The sequence below is a fragment of the Saccoglossus kowalevskii genome, chromosome 17, assembly GCF_978046115.1.
Source record: "Saccoglossus kowalevskii chromosome 17, keSacKowa6.1, whole genome shotgun sequence".
Taxonomy (NCBI): Eukaryota; Metazoa; Hemichordata; class Enteropneusta; family Harrimaniidae; genus Saccoglossus; species Saccoglossus kowalevskii.
In genome coordinates, this window is record NC_140657.1 from 28,416,139 (window position 1) to 28,433,778 (window position 17,640).

The 17,640-nt window shown below is 37.5% G+C and overlaps 1 protein-coding gene across 1 annotated transcript in view; it reads left to right on the forward strand.

Annotated features, from left to right (window-relative positions):
• LOC100367384 (carboxyl-terminal PDZ ligand of neuronal nitric oxide synthase protein-like) overlaps positions 1-10,243 on the forward strand; it is a 61,125-nt gene extending 50,882 nt beyond the window's left edge. The window contains exons 4-9 of the mRNA XM_085492248.1: positions 559-614; positions 1,200-1,308; positions 2,053-2,197; positions 4,059-4,261; positions 4,684-4,890; positions 6,358-10,243. Of these exons, the coding sequence (XP_085348374.1) occupies positions 559-614; positions 1,200-1,308; positions 2,053-2,197; positions 4,059-4,261; positions 4,684-4,890; positions 6,358-7,368 (1,731 nt within the window). The 3' untranslated portion in view covers positions 7,369-10,243. The remainder of the gene's footprint in view (positions 1-558; positions 615-1,199; positions 1,309-2,052; positions 2,198-4,058; positions 4,262-4,683; positions 4,891-6,357) is intronic.
• Positions 10,244-17,640: the final 7,397 nt, after the last annotated feature.

Below are 17,640 nucleotides of genomic sequence, written 5' to 3' on the forward strand. Positions count from 1 at the left end.
CTTTACAAACTAAGATAGGTACCAGGATGTGTGACCTTTACAAACTAAGATAGGTACCAGGATGTGTGACCTTTACAAACTAAGATAGGTACTAGGATGTGTGACCTTTATAATGTGTTAAAAAAAAAATCTGCGCGACTAGGAAAATTTATTTTAATATCTTTTAACTTACGAGAAATGAGAAGCATGTATATAGGTCATGATTATAACGCATGTCAGCAAGTCACTGACACAGATGCGTTAATCGGGGATTTGAGTAGATTGTGTATCTTTATTGCATGACATAATAAATGTGTCGGTGGTCATGGACATCGGTGAATTTAGTTCCAGACTCAGAGCCATTTATCAAATTATGAACATAAATTGAGATTACAGCCGCTTTCACAAGATAAACTGTCTATTCCTCTACGATTTAACATACCGTCTGCTGACACAGTTTTATTCTCATTCATTATGGGTATCCATTAGGGGCTTTTTAGCATGTAATATGTTAATACAACCTGTGATCAAATAAAAGCTCACATTTTTAAATTGTAATCTTTATATTTTTTACAGAAGAAACAATGGACTTGGGATGAGAACAAACTGATGGTTATGCACCATCCAATATATAGGTAATACTCTCATTTTTTTATTGTGATTTAATACATTGTGACATTTTTGAGAATGAAATTTTGCCACTGTGACTCATTGTTTGAAGGATTCTGATTGAAACAGGTACCGCTACAAAATTACGTGATTTCACCAATCAACAAAATTTACAAATATTTGTCCCTTGAGATGTTATAGAAGTTGACGCTGCATTATCAGATTTTGTTGTTTTATCTCTTGCTCTGTTGGAGAGTCATCTAAAACACCTTGTTTCAGTTGACCCACAATCAAATTTCATTGCCGACAAAAGTTTTAAGTAATAAAAAAAATTTCTGAGATGAAATGTGGTGTTGCCTTCAGTGTTGACATGGTAACGTAAATATATATATTTTGATTTACTGAAGTCTAGATTTTTCTCTGATACAAATGTGTCAAGTCAGGAGTTAAGGTGCATAGACAACTTACGTTGCTGTTGGTTAAAAACAGATGCAAAATCAAAATAACCACTAGATGGCGCTATACATTTTCAAGTATTCCAATTTCACCACCAGAGGGCAGTATCACATGTCCTATTACTATGAATATTAATTTTTGTTTCCTCTTTTCAGGGTTTTTTACGTGTCCCATGATTCTCAAGACCTGAAAATATTCAGTTTCATAGCGAGAGATGGTGCCACCAATGTATTTAAGTGCAATGTATTTAAATCTCACAAAAAAGTAAGTTTAATTTCTTTTATTTAATGTTTGATATGAGAAGAATTTAGTGAATTAATGCTTCTGTGTACAATTATTCACTGGAATAAAAGCCATTTTAAGTTAAATACATGACTAATTTGCATAATAATGTTGAATCCACATGTTTAAACTGAACTATTAATTACCATTAAATAAGTGTGCCATTTCTCTGATGCATGTGGTAAACGCTGACGCTAACAGGATTGTGTTTGCAATTTTACGCATCATGTTACAACGAGAGCAAAAATGAGCTGACAAAAAATTCTGTGCATCTTTATCCACAAATGACTCTTTCTTGTTTTAAAAAGAATGTTAGGTTGTTGTTGTTTTATTTCCCATATTATACAAAGTGAAATACTTAAAGTAGAAAGTAAGTAAATAAATGAACAAATGAATAAACAAACAAATAAATAAATGAACATAAGTCTAAGTAAATATGTACAATATGGCTGGGAAGCAGAAATAGCTATAGCAAAGCTAGTTGAGCCTGCTTGTGAGTAAGTAATCTTAAATGAATGAAATGTAAGGGCGACAAACGGGTCATATTGTTCTAATAAGGATTGTCCAAGGTAGAAAAAAATATATATAAATAAATAAATGATAACATAAATATTATATACACAAATAAATAGTAACTAAATAAGTAATTTTATAATAAAGCATCTTTCGATACTTAGAGAAATATTATCACATACTCCTAATAATGCTGTGTTCATTTCATTATAGAGTCAAGCAATGAGAATAGTACGTACCATTGGACAGGCTTTTGAGGTGTGTCATAAATTGAGTCTTCTTCATGCTGCTGCGGCCGCTGATGGTGCAGACGGTGAGAGCGACAAAGCCGACGAGAAGCTATCACCAAAGAAAGGAAGTACGTTTAATTTATACGCTATCTTAATCGGTTGTTTTATTAAATTACAACGACTGTGAAAGGGGATTTAAGTGCCATATTTGTCAAACTGTTGTTAGATTTTTGTGTGAATTAATAATACATTTTACACATATTGTATATTTGCTTTCTCTCTGTGGTTTGAATGTAATTTCAAATTAGTGAAGCTAAATTATGGTTTCTAGAGAAAATATATTCCAGCTAAAAACAGTAATCAACAGTATTGGTGAACGTCACAAATTTAGGAAGCTTGACTTTCAAATTTAGATTTTACAATTCATGCTGTGTAAAAAACAAATTTTATTTTTATCCTATCGTAACCTCATCCTAAAGTTGGTAAAACTCGACCAATGTGCTTATGCTCGGGTGAGTACTCAAAGTATACAGATTGGTTGATGTAGGATATGCAATTTAGTTTTCAGCCAATCACAGATGTTTATTGTGTAGATTAAAAATAAACTTATTGTCGATGAAGAAATGCTGTTAACAGTTAAATTTTTGCTGCTAGGAATTATCACGATGGAAATGATAATTGTGTTTGTGGGAGGAAACAACATTTCAAAAGTTGCTGTGACCCACTGTTTTTAAGGCTGCAGTGACTTTTCAGTTCTATGATTTTGAAAATTTTACTGTCTAATGATATACTAGTATGCAAAAATTTAAATGGGTTACAGTATTCTCTGGGTTTAATTTATTGGAGTTGAGATGTAACAAACAATTCATGCATTTTATAACACTTCTTTAAAGTGTCTTTTTTCATCTTTTGCCTGTTTCCCGTCTATATAAATATGCATGACAAAATGGTGTTTGGTTAACAGTTTGGGGTTGTTGTAGGTATGGAAATGCGTAATTTAAGCTTGTTTAACCCTAATTCATGAATGCCAAGAAATAAATGTAGGCGATAGATATGAGGACACTAGTGGTAGTAATTCCTTTACTGAAATCATATATTCTTTTGGGGATTTAAAGGGCGGCAGTCGCTGTGCCGCGTCCTGTTCGATATGGGACTCATAGTGACGTATACAACGTGTGTAAAATACATTGTTTATTTACATGAAATTCGAACACACGCTGTGCGACGACCACCACGCTTTAAGCTACAAATACAATTAAATAATAACAACAACAAAAAAGATCAATTGTTTAATGAAAGTGAACCGCAATACTAAGCAAAATAACAAAAAAAAACCCAAATGTTAACAAAATTATTTTTGGCCAGCTGGTGATTTCTGTTTAATTTGATTTTCCTTTTGTGTGAAACAGAAGATAATTTTTTTTATATCTTTTACCCGTCTATCAATAGTGTTTATTAAACACACCCCCTAATTAGAAATGTATCTTGTCAGCGAGCACGTCAGTTCCAAACGTCACGCAGGATTTTTATTGATTTTTAAATAAAAAGAAAAGGGAGGTGCCTGCTGTTGGTGGCACACTATTGTTAACACATGTGCAGATCGACTTTCTTGATGTTTCCCAAAAAACAAAAATTACAGCACCGCATTGTTTTTCACAGAAACTTTGGACCAGAAATGTTAACAATACTTGTGGTTAAAATGACTTGAACAATTTTCATCCATGCTATCAATCTTATGAATATTAGGAATAATAACAAATTTTAATTTGTGTGTGGCCCATACGTGTAAGTTAAATCCTACGCAATTTTAGATTGACTTAAAAAAAGGACTATAAGCTTTGTAGTCGCGCAAAAGAGGGGAGTGCGTCATCTTTTATTTCCAAAGTTTAAGTCTCCTTTTAATTTCTGAGACTTGAATATAAATTGGTGTTAGAGGAGGAAGGTGTAGAAGGTTTTTGGTGGTTTACTTTGTTTTTCTTTTCTTTAAAGGGGGTTCACGATCTGCTGATGGTGGAATCGCAGATGATATTGATAATGTGGAAGAGACTGACATTGATGCAGATGATGATACCCCACATACATTGGCAGCTGCCATGGCAACACCCCAAGGATACTTATCAGGCAGAGCAACTGATTTGGATGCATTCAAAGGAACACCAGTTTCTCTTGCCGGACGCTTCAGATCAAATCAAGTAAGCTTCTGTGATGTCAGACCCCCTGCAGAGATCACATCCAATCATTGATAAATATTATCTAAAATATCTTTGCGGAAATATTTGAGCAGAGACACTGAAAGCATCAGAATTTTTCTCACCAGAATTTAAGTGTAACATTTTGCTTGTTTTTGATAGTTTTGGAGCAAATGGGTATAATTTTCCATGTACTTCAGATTTTGATATAAAAAAAATGGGAAAAACTAAAAAAAATGTTTTTCATTTTGTAAAAGGTGAATAGCAATGGGGAAATAAATGTTGGTGGCGTCGTCTTCATAGTTCAACCATTTCTTGTTGCATATCCATTCAATTTAAAAATATTATAAATATTATAATCTCTAAATTTAATTTGTGTCTTTTTTTTGTATAAAAGTCATGTTTGTCGTAATTTTCTCACATAGATGGAGAGTACAATGTTAACGACACCTTTGATGTCTCCGCCCTTGCTGCGAGCAGAAAACGAGGGGTCACTGAGTATGTATCATCACAAACAGCTCCTGCATCAGCAATTGCAGCAGCAACAGCAGCAGACACAAGTAGCGATCGCCCAAGTGCATCTCCTAAAGGATCAATTAGCTGCCGAGACCGCAGCTCGAATCGAAGCACAGGTAAGTTCTGTCAATCAAGACACCAATAGGTGATTTTCTGTTCAATGGTCAGATCTTGTGTGAAAGACGCAGATCAAACATCTGAACTTCTCATTTTAGTTTTCCATGTTGAAATGTCGATGATTCAGAGGCATCAAGCCACCCTAACTTCATCAAAATTGATTATCATCAAATTATTACTTTATTACATTCAAAATGCGACTAGTTTGATGATATATTGCAAGGTTTTTGATGACCTACTTATCAGGTGACGTCTAATGTTCAATGTTGGTCAGAAGAGCTTTAAATTAAAGCGGGAGGGTGTACACGCAGGAATTGAGTCCCAAGCGATGATAACAACACACGCAAAAAATGCTAAGGCTTATGGGTTGGCACTTGTTTGTAAACAATGACATGCTATGGCCATCTGATGCATACGCGTAACGCCATGCCATAACGACTCCCCCGCTTTATGCACTTGTGAGAAACAAATGCTGTACGTTTGGCAATTATTGGTGGAAATTAAAACTGGCGTGTAAACCACATGAAAAGTTTAAAAATCATACCCACAAATACTTTCACGTTTGTTGAATCTCGCCCGATGTTTTGACACCACTATGGCACTGTAACCTTTATTTGTCAGGCTTTACGTATGATTTCACACATAAATGGTCTATTGCAGGTGCCGTCAATATGGAGGTATACACAAAACTAAAAATGCATTTCTTTGATGCTCAGTCATTGAAATGCCTTATTTTTTGATCATAGACACACTATTGTCATACACATAGGTGCTACCAGAAGTACATTACTTGGGGTTTGCAACTACAGCTACATGATACCAAGATCTCGTTTCAATCTCGCTCTCGCATAAGCGTTTCAACTCAGAAAAATGCGAATGCGCATGCCCAAGGTAACTAGGATACTGGGATATCCAGGTGGATCAAAATAGCTGCTCACAATATGACGGATTACGATAACTATATTTCCTGTACATTTTCGATGTATTACATTTTTTCACTATGAATGTGGTAATACATGTTTTATTGTTTTATTACAAACTGCCTATGTCATGTCAGAAGGTCGTAGCATCAGTCTCGCTATCTACGAGATAAGACTTGAATGGGATCTTGACACGATGTCACCATACAGTACTATGCGTGTTGCAAACCCCAAGTAATGTACCTCTGGTGCTACTACCGTAAAATCTGTATTAGAAGCCGCATCCCTAATAGAAGTCGCACCCATTCTTTTTGAATTATTTTAGAATAAAAAATTCATCATTTCTCATATGTGTACATGCTCTAATAGAAGCCGCATCCCCTCTGTTGCATTGTACCATTTTTTAATAGAAGCCGCGGCTTCTAATACAGATTTTACAGTAATAGAGCAAATACTCGTTATTACAGTAGTAGAGATCAATCTTTTGGGGACAGCCAGTAAAATAGTTGCTTTAATGTAATAACTGTTTTGTATTTCTCTACACAGGCACGTGTGCACCAGTTACTGCTAGCAAACAGAGAACTAATCCATGCACAACACCAGCTGATTTGTCAATTGCAAGATGCTGAAACGAGAGAACAACGATCATTCGATCGCAACACAACATCGGATAACAACACATCATTCCATTTACAAAGTGAGATAGTAACAGATCCTACCACGCCAAGGCCGGAATTGCCGTATATGCCAGAATTTTCTGTCATTGATCAAACATTTCCGGAGAGCATGCTGAGTGGAGATTCCCACGAAGTGTTTGCAAATAGTAATTTCAATGGTACACTGGATAATACAGTAGTCAACTTGAATACAGACGGCTCGACAAGCGGAAGTGTTAATAATTCTGAACATAACGATAAACTTGAAGACAGCTTGAAACGATTGAATATCTGTAACTCGCAATATTGCGGTGAACAAAACAATTGTGGGGATGTGCAACGTTCCGGAAGTTACATTGACAGTGATACGAAATCTAGTCTGCCTGTTATTCTGCCTTTGGGGTCTCAAGACGCAACTTCCAACAAGCTTGCTCTAAAGATCAGTACGCGACAAGAACCTGAGAACAAAGGATACGGTTCTATGATCGAAACGACAAATCTAAGCAGCTCTGAAAATTCACCGGACAGTACTTTGGACAGTGGTGCTGCAACAATGACCATCACCTCATCTGATAGTGGGCCGATGAGTGATGTCACACCAAGTGAAGTCAGCAATGGGATCAGTGATAAGAGAACAGTTTATACATTCGATGAGAACGATTTCAACATCAAAACTAGCGACAATGTTTCTAGTGATTTGGACTCTAAGACACCAACATCCAATCTTAGTACTCCTCTTTCTCTGAGTCCGAAGAAAACCATGTTAGCAGATACCCGACTGCACATAAGTTTTTCCGATGACGACAACACGGAAAACTCTGAAGATTCTGGTGTGCCGCAGCAGGCTCAGATAGTAGACTCATTAACTTTTGAAGACTTTGACAACTTGAGTTCTGGTTAAATTCTGAAAAGTGTGTCATAGAAAAACAAAAGCAAATTTAAAGTCAGACGTGTTGTGGTCGATTTACTTATCACATTATGTTCTATTTTTAGAATATTTTAAGTAGCAATGTACATATGTAGGCAAACTAAAATTTAATTTTAATGGAAGCAACCATGTTAGTTGGATGGTGGGGGGGGGGGGGGGCAAGTATATTTAAAAGGGTGAAGTGACATTTTCTGAAATAACTTTTTTTGTAAATACCCCACAAGTCAGCTCAGATTGTGTTGACTGTTATACATGTATATACATAAAAGTCATTTTCAAGGCCAACATAACTTAGTTTTCGGTAGAAGTTTATTTTGCAAGACAAATGTCACTGAGTTTAGGCTGAGGTTACATGTATCAGTGACTTTGGTAAATTTTACAATCCACTTTAACGCCATAAAATTTTCATAATCTCATATTGTGACAATTACAAGTTTTACAGTTTCTTGATAATGTTCAAATTGTTCAGTTCTGACGATTGTCAAAGTGTAAAGAAACTGGGCTTATTCTTGCGTGATAATTTTATTGTATAATATTAAACCCAAATCTTGTTATATATTTGTTTGAAAAATACTATTTTGTTAAGAAAATTAGTTACCATAGTGATGATGTATGATCTAGTCTTGTCTTCCATAATGTATTTATGTTAATATGTACCTTTTGACTTTTTTGAATAATAATTGACACCTGGATAAGAAAACCCATACGTGCACACACACTCCAAGTTTGAACAATATTTTTCTAAAGGTCAAACAACCATTGTGGTTGATAAAAGTGGAATTATTTGTAAAGTATGCATGTTCTCTGATGTTGTCCGATAGTTCACATGAAAGATTTGTGGTAACTTCACCACAGTTAGCTTTGCACTTTGTCAGCCATGATGGATTTGGTGTATAGTGACCCTGAGTTGATCTTTTCACTTCTGTCAGTTTTGATGTATTTGATGCAAAATTTATTGTTGAATTCATATGTGATCATAACTGGATCACGTTTAGCACTATTTCTTCTCTTCTTATTTGCAACAATTATTCCCGAAGAGTTGAATGCATGAAACTATTAAAGGTCAGAGGTTAGAGGTCAACTAAGAGATTTTGACAAATCCAATATGGCTGCTGAAAACTAGACAAATCACATACACAAATCCAATATGGCTGCTAAAAACTAGGAAAATGATATGCACATTACATTATAAAATTTTCTGCACTAACTTATTTTCTACTGGTAAATTATTCTATGTCAAGAACTTTAAATTCACTGCCATTTTTTTTAAGTTACCCGGTAATACGAACATGTTATACCACGCTTTACAGTGCGTTTTCTAACGGGACTTATTGTATAGGGATTTTGAGTCAAAATGAAATCCACAAATCAAGTTGAGTCAGCTTGTTAACTACTTGGAAGAGAGGTATTCAAGAAAAGTGTTTATCAATGTAGGGAACTACGGAAGACACAAACTGAAATGATGTTGCTTCTGATTTCCTTCATTTTGTTTGTAAACTGGAATTCTGTTTTTTCCAAGTTACAAATTTCGTAACTACGTTAAAATGTTTTTCAGTATATCACTGTATGATTTTCTAATATGCCAATGACCTGCCAGGGAATTAGCATAATTAATTGCGTCACAACAGCCTTTGCGTTTTTGATGCGCCAAATTGTTTAGAGTGGCTCACTGGCGCTTTGCAATTATAGTTATTGGTATATCTTAATAATTCATTAAAAATGTTTATTATAATGTTACATTTTATTGTATTTTCAATCCTAAATAGTTCAGTGATAATGATGTTCATAAAACTGGCAAAGTTGGATTTTTTGCTAGCCCGAGATTACACAACTTTGTTTGGGTGCATATTCAGACACGTTTTTTCACACGTATAATGACTGCTGATGTGTGGTAACAATATATATTGAAACCTGTTTATTGTCCAATAGTTTACTTAAATACTTTTTTAGAAAATACATGTACTTCCTTAAGGTCCCCTCACCCCACCCATGAACTACACCCTGCAGCTTCCTAATGTAATTGTATACACCACTCTAGGTACCTATACGTGTCCTGTAGAGAGGCATATACAATTAAAGTAGGGGAGAAGGACTGGGGGGGGGGGGGGGGGCAAGGTTAGCATTAGTTAGTGGTGAGGGGCCCTAAAGAAGTCTTGCCCTCTGTGCATGATCATTTACAGTGTTGTCAAACTGTGATGAAAGTAATGAAGATTATTGGCACACTAGTACAGTATTTGCCTTTACATTGATTCTTATGTGCTGCATAGTTTACCTGGAAGATGTAACCAACCTTGCTATTGGTTAAAAAACATCTAACCCTCTTTTCAAAAACCAATCAGTGGATAGTTTACAGTTTTGACAGTGATATTAATCGTTATTTCTCCCATGCTATGTAATGCGAGGAACTTAAATAAATAACTACTGTGTAGAGCTTTTTTCAGAAATATTACCTTGTTGCCATTTTTTCTTGAATGTGAAATTTGTTGACAGATGTTGATTTGCAATGGTGGTAAAAGCATATTTATTTTTAGTCCCTGTTCGGACCAATCTGGTTTTTCTTTGGTTTTATGAAAACAAAATCTTGAAAAAAAAAGTGGTCAGAAATGTTGTTCTATATTATATATTTAAACTGTAAAGAATGCATTCCATTATAAAGAGTCGTCACTGAAATACCTGGTCACAAAGTTGAAGATCAGTGAAAAGACTTTGCAGTTACTGTATATAAAACATGGCCAACTGTAGAGAGGGGTGGGGGGGGGGGGTTACATTGTGATGGAAATTATAGTGGTGATACTGAAATAAAAACCCAGATCCTGGTAAATATATAAAGACCAGAATTAACAAAGAAGTGTTGTTATTAAAGGTACATCAAGGTTTACTCAGATTTATGAATGCAGTTTCTTGAGCGTGTATACATGTATGAGACATAGTTTGGTTGCACTTTTGGACATTGGTCAATGGAAGTTTGCAGTTATCACTACAATACTAGATTAAGGGAAATCACTTTATGATGAATTGTATCCACATAGAACATCTGCAAACAATTGAATTAATATGTACTCTATGTATTATTTTAACATGAGTATTTTATAATTAAATGATGGGGACTGTGACATCTATGTCTAGTTAATTTAGTATCAGAAATGACATATTGATAAAACGTCAAATTTCCAAACCATACAATGCGCCCAACTATGATGCAATCATGGTGAGCCATGGTTGGCTTTGTGTGTTATGGCGCCCTTATAGTTTTAAAACTTTTGTTTTTGCTGGAACGTATGAAAATGTCGCAGGAAATTGGATTCACTTGGTATATTGCCAAGCTATAATGGCACGGGAGTGGGGGTTAGCACAGTTTATCTCCAGTCCCACTTGGGCACTTCATTGAACACAAACATTGGCGTTAGTACAATTTACAAATTTGTGAAAAACTGCTAAATTCACAATTCTTGCAAACTACGCCACCAAGCGTCAAAATGATGTAGATTGGTATAAACTGTAAGCGATTTCGTTCTGCGTTTGGTTGTGCGTCATTTATCATTGTCACACGCAACGTAATAGGTGTGATGGTTCAAATACCAAAATGGCAACAGTAACAGAAAGACTTCCCTGGCGGCGATGATAACATAAGAACACTGAGCCAACAGATGAGGTTTCAACTGGTACTGGTATTATTATTATACTCTGCAAACATCAAGTACAATAACGTGGTAAAACTCCAAACCTCCAATAACTAGATACTTAAACTCCAACACAATTCAACAAGATCTCCGATCTGAACTCAGTGCTGAACAACTCCCCTATATATACCTCCACTGTCTATAAATAGACCATTACATCAGCATACATAATGAGTCTGGCACTTACTACAAATTTCTAGAATGTTCCATTACCTTCTATTGCCTCCTACAGTGTTCTATTACCTATTCAACCAGTTTCTAAAAAAAATCTAGAATATTCCACCCAGACATAGTACGGTTCTAGAACATTCTCAGTGACACGGAAGTTGTAAATAAATCGTATGCGACATGCCTCCCCTCTCAAGAATATTATAACATATAATATTACATGACTAGCAACGATGTCAATAATACGAATACGATAACAATTTCAAATAATACAACAATACAATATATCAAATCGAACTGAATAAAGCTCTGAGTACATACATTCGAAAATTACATACAGTAGAATATAATAAAATATGAAATATAATCATAAACGAATAACATTCTACTATACTGTTCAAAAGTTCCTCAGTCCATCAATCTACTCAGGTACCACATTGTCCCGTCCAGGAATATCCTCAACACGATAATTATATCCTTGCAGAGTCATTGCCCATCTCATCACTCGGTCTTTTGCAAACTTGGCTTTATCCAGGTAAGACAATGGTTTATGATCCGTTTGCAAAATGAACTCCACACCGGCTAAATATAGGCGAAATTTATTCACGCCCCATACAATGGCTAAACATTCTCTTTCTACAGTTGAATATTTCTTTTTTGCATCGGATAACTTCTTACTTGCACATGCAACTGGATGAAGCTTCTCACCATGATTCTGCATAAGTACTGCTCCAATTCCTACCTGAGACGCGTCCGACCGCAACACAAATGGTTTCTGTGGGTCTGGCAACTTCAAAATTGGTTTGCCCAATAAGTATTCCCGCAAAGTGTTATATGCTTTCTCCTGGGCCTCTCCCCATACAACTTTGTTGGGTTGTCCTTTCCTTAGTAGATCACTCAGGGGTGCTGCAATAGTTGTGAATAAGGGGATGTGGTCTCTGTAGTAATTGACCAGCCCAAAGAATGATCGGACACCTTTCTTGGTCGCTGGTCTTTGCGCTTCTCGAATTTTTTCCATGTTGTCGTGACTCGGACTCACCCAATTGTGTCCAATTTCATGATCCAGGAATTCTACTGATGTTGCACCCAGAACACACTGGTCTAGCTGTTATGTCCGATGCCCTTAGTCTTCGTAATAACTCAGATAATACTTGAACATGCTCATCCCAGCAGTTTGAATAAACTATTAGGTCATGTATATAGCTTCCAACTCCCTCCATACCTGACAATAATTTCCTGATTCCCCGCACCAGAGTAGCTCCCGAATTCTTCATTCCAAATGGCATCCTTAAAAACTCATAAGTTCCATCAGGAGTAACAAATGCTGTCTTTGGTATATCTTCTTCAGCTACTGGTATCTGCCAATAACCCTTACTTAAATCAATTTTTGACAGGAACTTACTATTATGTACCCTCTGAAATATGTCCCCTGTTGTTACCATTGGCTCAGGGTCAGTTACAGTGACCTTATTTAATTTCCTATAGTCTACACATATGCGATTCGATCCATCTTACTTCTTTACAATCACCACCGGTGACGCATAGGGTGATGTAGACTTCCTGATTACTCCCATTTTTAACATATCTTCAATATCTTGCCTAAGGTTCTCCCTTATTGCATATGGTAGTGAGTATGGCTTAGATTGTATTGGTGTATCATTTGTCAGGTCAATCTTATGACTGATTATCTTGGTCTCTCCTGGCAAGTCAGTAAACACCTTATCATAAGTATTGACAAAACCCACCAGTTCTTTTCTCTGGTGTTCTGTCAGGTCTGTACCAATTTGAACATCTTTACCTGACCCTGGGGTTTACAAGTTCCTAACTCTAGAAGATCTTCTTCGTCTACAGCATTTTCTTCATCTGACTCGTTGCACCCCGCTGTAGCTGCGCGCACAGCATTCATCAAGTCTATGGCCGTATTTGGTGAGTAACTTGTCTCACTTCCATCTGGTTGAGGTGACGTCTCCCGCTCAACATACAACTTTAACATATTTACATGATACGTCTTCACTTTGTCACCTACCCTCACTCGATAATCGTTTTCGCCTATTACCTGCTCCACCACATAAGGACCGTTCCACTGCATCAATAGCTTGTTGTTGTCAGTCGGCAGCAAAATTAACACCTTATCTCCTTCCTTAAGCACTCGCTTCTTCGTTTTACGATCATAGTAACACTTGTATCGGTTCTGTGCCTTTTGTAATTCCTCTCGAGCAATCTCTAAAGTCTGTTCTAACCGATCTCTCAACTCAAACACATACTGGTAACTATTAACTATCTCAGGAGTATCGCTTTCTTTGGTCCATAACGCTTTAAGGATCTTCATTGGGCCTCTAACCGTTCGACCATATAACAGCTCAAATGGGGAAAAACCAGTTGACTCCTGTGGTACCTCTCTATATGCAAAGAGTAAAGCACTAATATACCGATGCCATTGCCTTGGTTGTTCATGGCACAACCGCTTTAACATCTTCTTCAAAGTACCATTAAACTTTTCCACCAGTCCATTACAAATGGGGTGATAGGGCGGAGACGTCAGTCTCTTAATGCTGAGCAATCTTGATACTTCTTGCATGCATTCTGACACAAACTGAGTCCCCATGTCACTTAGTACTTCTTCTGGAACCCCCAATCGGCTATAAAAGTCAATCAACGCCTCGGCTACAGTCTCTGTATCTATATTTTTAAGTGGAACCGCCTCTGGATACCGTGTAGCATAGTCCACCTTAGTTAAGATGTATCGATGACCCCTGTCACTGGCTGGCGTAATTGGTCCAACCAAATCTATAGCCACACGCTTGAATGGCATATCAATAAAAGGCATCTTACCTAATGGGGCCTTCACAACTGATCCCTTTGAAACAGTCTTCTGGCACACATCACACGACCTACAAAAACTGGTAACATCTTGATGTAGCCCAGGCCAATAAAAGCTAGTCACAATCCGGTCTTCTGTCTTCTTTATCCCCATGTGTCCACCAAATATTGAATCATGGGCAATCTCCATAACACGAGTCCTCAACAGTTTTGGCACAACCACTTGACGTACCGTCTTGCCTCCTGGAACTGAACAATCCCGATACACACGATATAGCAAGCCTCCATATACCTGGAACTCAGTTGTATGGTGCCCTCTCACTTCTGGTTCTTTCTTACTATAATACTTCTTCAACGATGTGTCTGCTTGCTGCATCTCGATTAATTTGTCTTTTGTTACATGTGCTCCAGTCTTTACATCACACACTTTGAGCGGCTTCACCTTACCAGATTTCTTTGCTTGCGCTCTGGTTGTTACTGCTCCACTCACATTCCACACAAGATCCGGGTCATCTGGTGGTCTTGCTCCGGGCACATTCCCAACAATTGACTCATAGATTGGGTCCTGCACACATAATGCTTCAACCGTGCCTCTCAAATATGGCGTATCAATTTCCACCATGGCGACTGGAACCCTTCTTACAGTACGATCAACCATCAATATATGACCCATCTTTTTTGTATACTGGTTATCTGGTACCAAGCTCTTCTTGACAATAATGCCTTTACACCCAGTGTCTCTCAACATGGTCACAACTGTGTCACCAACCTTTCCTTGACCCACAGTCCTGTCCTCCACAATGCCACTCCGTTCCATACATGCACCAGTCACAACCTTTAACTGCTCCCCCGATGCTAACAACAAATGGTCCTTCTCAATCATTCTAGGCACATCACTGTCAATTTGAACAGCACAGCTATCACTGATATTAGACTCCTCTTTAACCACTGTAGCTGCACCAGTCGTAGTGCTGGGTTTGACACTCTTTCTTTCTTGACCCTTGTGTTGTCCACTACGGCAGAACTTAGCCACATGTCCTATGTCACCACACTGAAGGCACTGTTTACCTTTGTCATGGTTGACATCAGTAACGCGGGATGGACATTGTGCTGCTCGATGACCAACACCCTGACATACAAAACACCGGATACTACTACCCTGTCCCACATCAGTATTTCTAATGGCAGTCTTATCGTTACGCCTCACCTGGTCCTTTGTGGATAACTGTCGATCATGTGCCACTAGCTACTGCTTTGCTATTACTGCCAACTCATCTAAATCTTTGGGTGCTCTTTCTTTAAGATAAACCGCAAGATCTCTTGTACAGGCACCAATAAACTGCTCCTTCACCATCAAGTCGGTAACACCATCATATGTTGCTGCAGTGCCTGACAACTCAACCCATTTAACAAAATAATTCTTAAGCCGCACAATTAACTGGTCAGGACTCTCAGAACTTTCAGGTTTAATTTCACGGAATTGCTTCCTGTACCCATCCTCTGTGAAATGGTATCTTGTCAACAGTGCCACCTTCACACGATCATAGTCAACTGCATCAGTGTCGGACATCCTAGAATATACTTCCAGTGCTCTACCAGTCAACAGGCACTCAATTTTGTGGCCCATCCATCTCTATGCCAACTCGCATTCGTTGCAAACCTCTCAAACCGCAATAAATAACTATCAAGTTCATCCTTACCATCAACAAATGCAGGCAGCTTTGGTGACTGTGCATCACTGACCACATTTCGTTGACCACCAAAATCAGCCTGTTGAAACCCCGGCACTGCTGCTTGCAGCTCTAATTTCCTCAACTCAAATTCTCCTTTCTTTGCTTCTGCTTCCAATCGTAACTCTTCCCTTCTTTCCTCAATCTCCCTTTCCTTTTCTTGCTGTTCTGCTTCCGCTTCCAGCCGTAACTTTTCCTTTCTTTCCTCAATCTCCATTTTCCTCACCTCTGCTTCTATTTCCATTTTTGCCTTTCTCTCTTCCCTCGCCGCTTGTCTGTCAGCCCGCTGAGAACTCAGTTGCTCCAAAATAAATTTCCTTTTGTCTTCTCCAGTCATTCCCAGTTCATCCGCCCATTCCATCAACTCTTGTTTCGACATATCTTTCATCTCGCTGGCCATTTTGTCTTCTATATGTCTTCACTGCTCCCGGACGAGCCCCCAGATGTCACACGCAACGTAATATTACCTTAATTGGTATAGTACAGGTGTGATGGTTCAAATACCAAAATGGCAACAGTAACATAAAGACTTCCCTGGCGGCGATGATAACATACGAACACGGAGCCAACATATGAGGTTTCAACTGGTACTGGTATTATTATACTCTGCAAACATCAAGTACAATAACGCGGTAAAACTTCAAACCTCCAATAACGAGATACTTAAACTCCAACACAATTCAACGAGATCTCCGATCTGAACTCAGTGCTGAACAACTTCCCTATATATACCTCCACTGTCTATAAATAGACCATTACATCAGCATACATAATGAGTCTGGCACTTACTACAAATTTCTAGAATGTTCCATTACCTTCTATTGCCTCCTACAGTGTTCTATTACCTATTCAACAGTTTCTAAAAAAAATCTAGAAAATTCCACCCAGACATAGTACGGTTCTAGAACATTCTCAGTGACACGGAAGTGATAAATAAGTCGTATGCGACAGTCATCCAACAAATAACAATGTCGACGCTCTGTGAATGACGTCTTAAAATAAAATCACTTCCGACAGCCCCGATGATAACGAACTTAGTGAGAAATACTAGTAAGCAGGCGCTCGTTTTCCTAAAAGCAAGTCATTTACATCATTCCTATTTTGGAAACCCCGCTACCATGTGGCGGTGGCGGCAGTGGCACACACAATAAACGAATTACGTGTGAAGACTCCCCTTATATTGAATAATCATTTGTCAGCTCATGTAGACCACATATTTGTAACAAATAAGTTTCATATTGGCAATGTAGCACGTCCGTTTAAAAGCACAATATCGACATCCCATGCCCAGAGCATTGCTATAGCGACAGCCGGCAAAGCCATCCTGACACCCATTGGCCATATTAAATCTAAAAGAGTACAAAACCAACACCACCGGCATAAAATATGTAATCATTATTGTTGTATTTTCGCTCGTATTTTTTTTTGGGGGGGGGGGGGGCTCGAACCCTCTAAATTTTGGAAGTGAATTCAATTATGATCGTAAATTAGTACATATTAAAACAAATTTAATTTTTTTAAATATTTATTAATGTGGAAGGCTGCAATTATGCTGTGTTTATTTCAAGCGTTGTATCTCGAATTGGTTAAAATTACTTGAACTAAAAAATAGCCGGTGCCCGAAATCATGTTATATAATTCTTAAACGATTAGACGAGACCGGCAGACTGACTTAGGACCATAGACCTTAGAAAACAGAGACATGCAACTTCTGTCTGAGACAAAGGAGAATCCAGTTTCCTGTGTGCAAAGTAGGTTATAATCTCCTGTATAGATAATCCCATTAATACATACACCTATACATCTGAACCAGTTTTAGTTGTTACCTTTTTTACGCTTTTTTATAT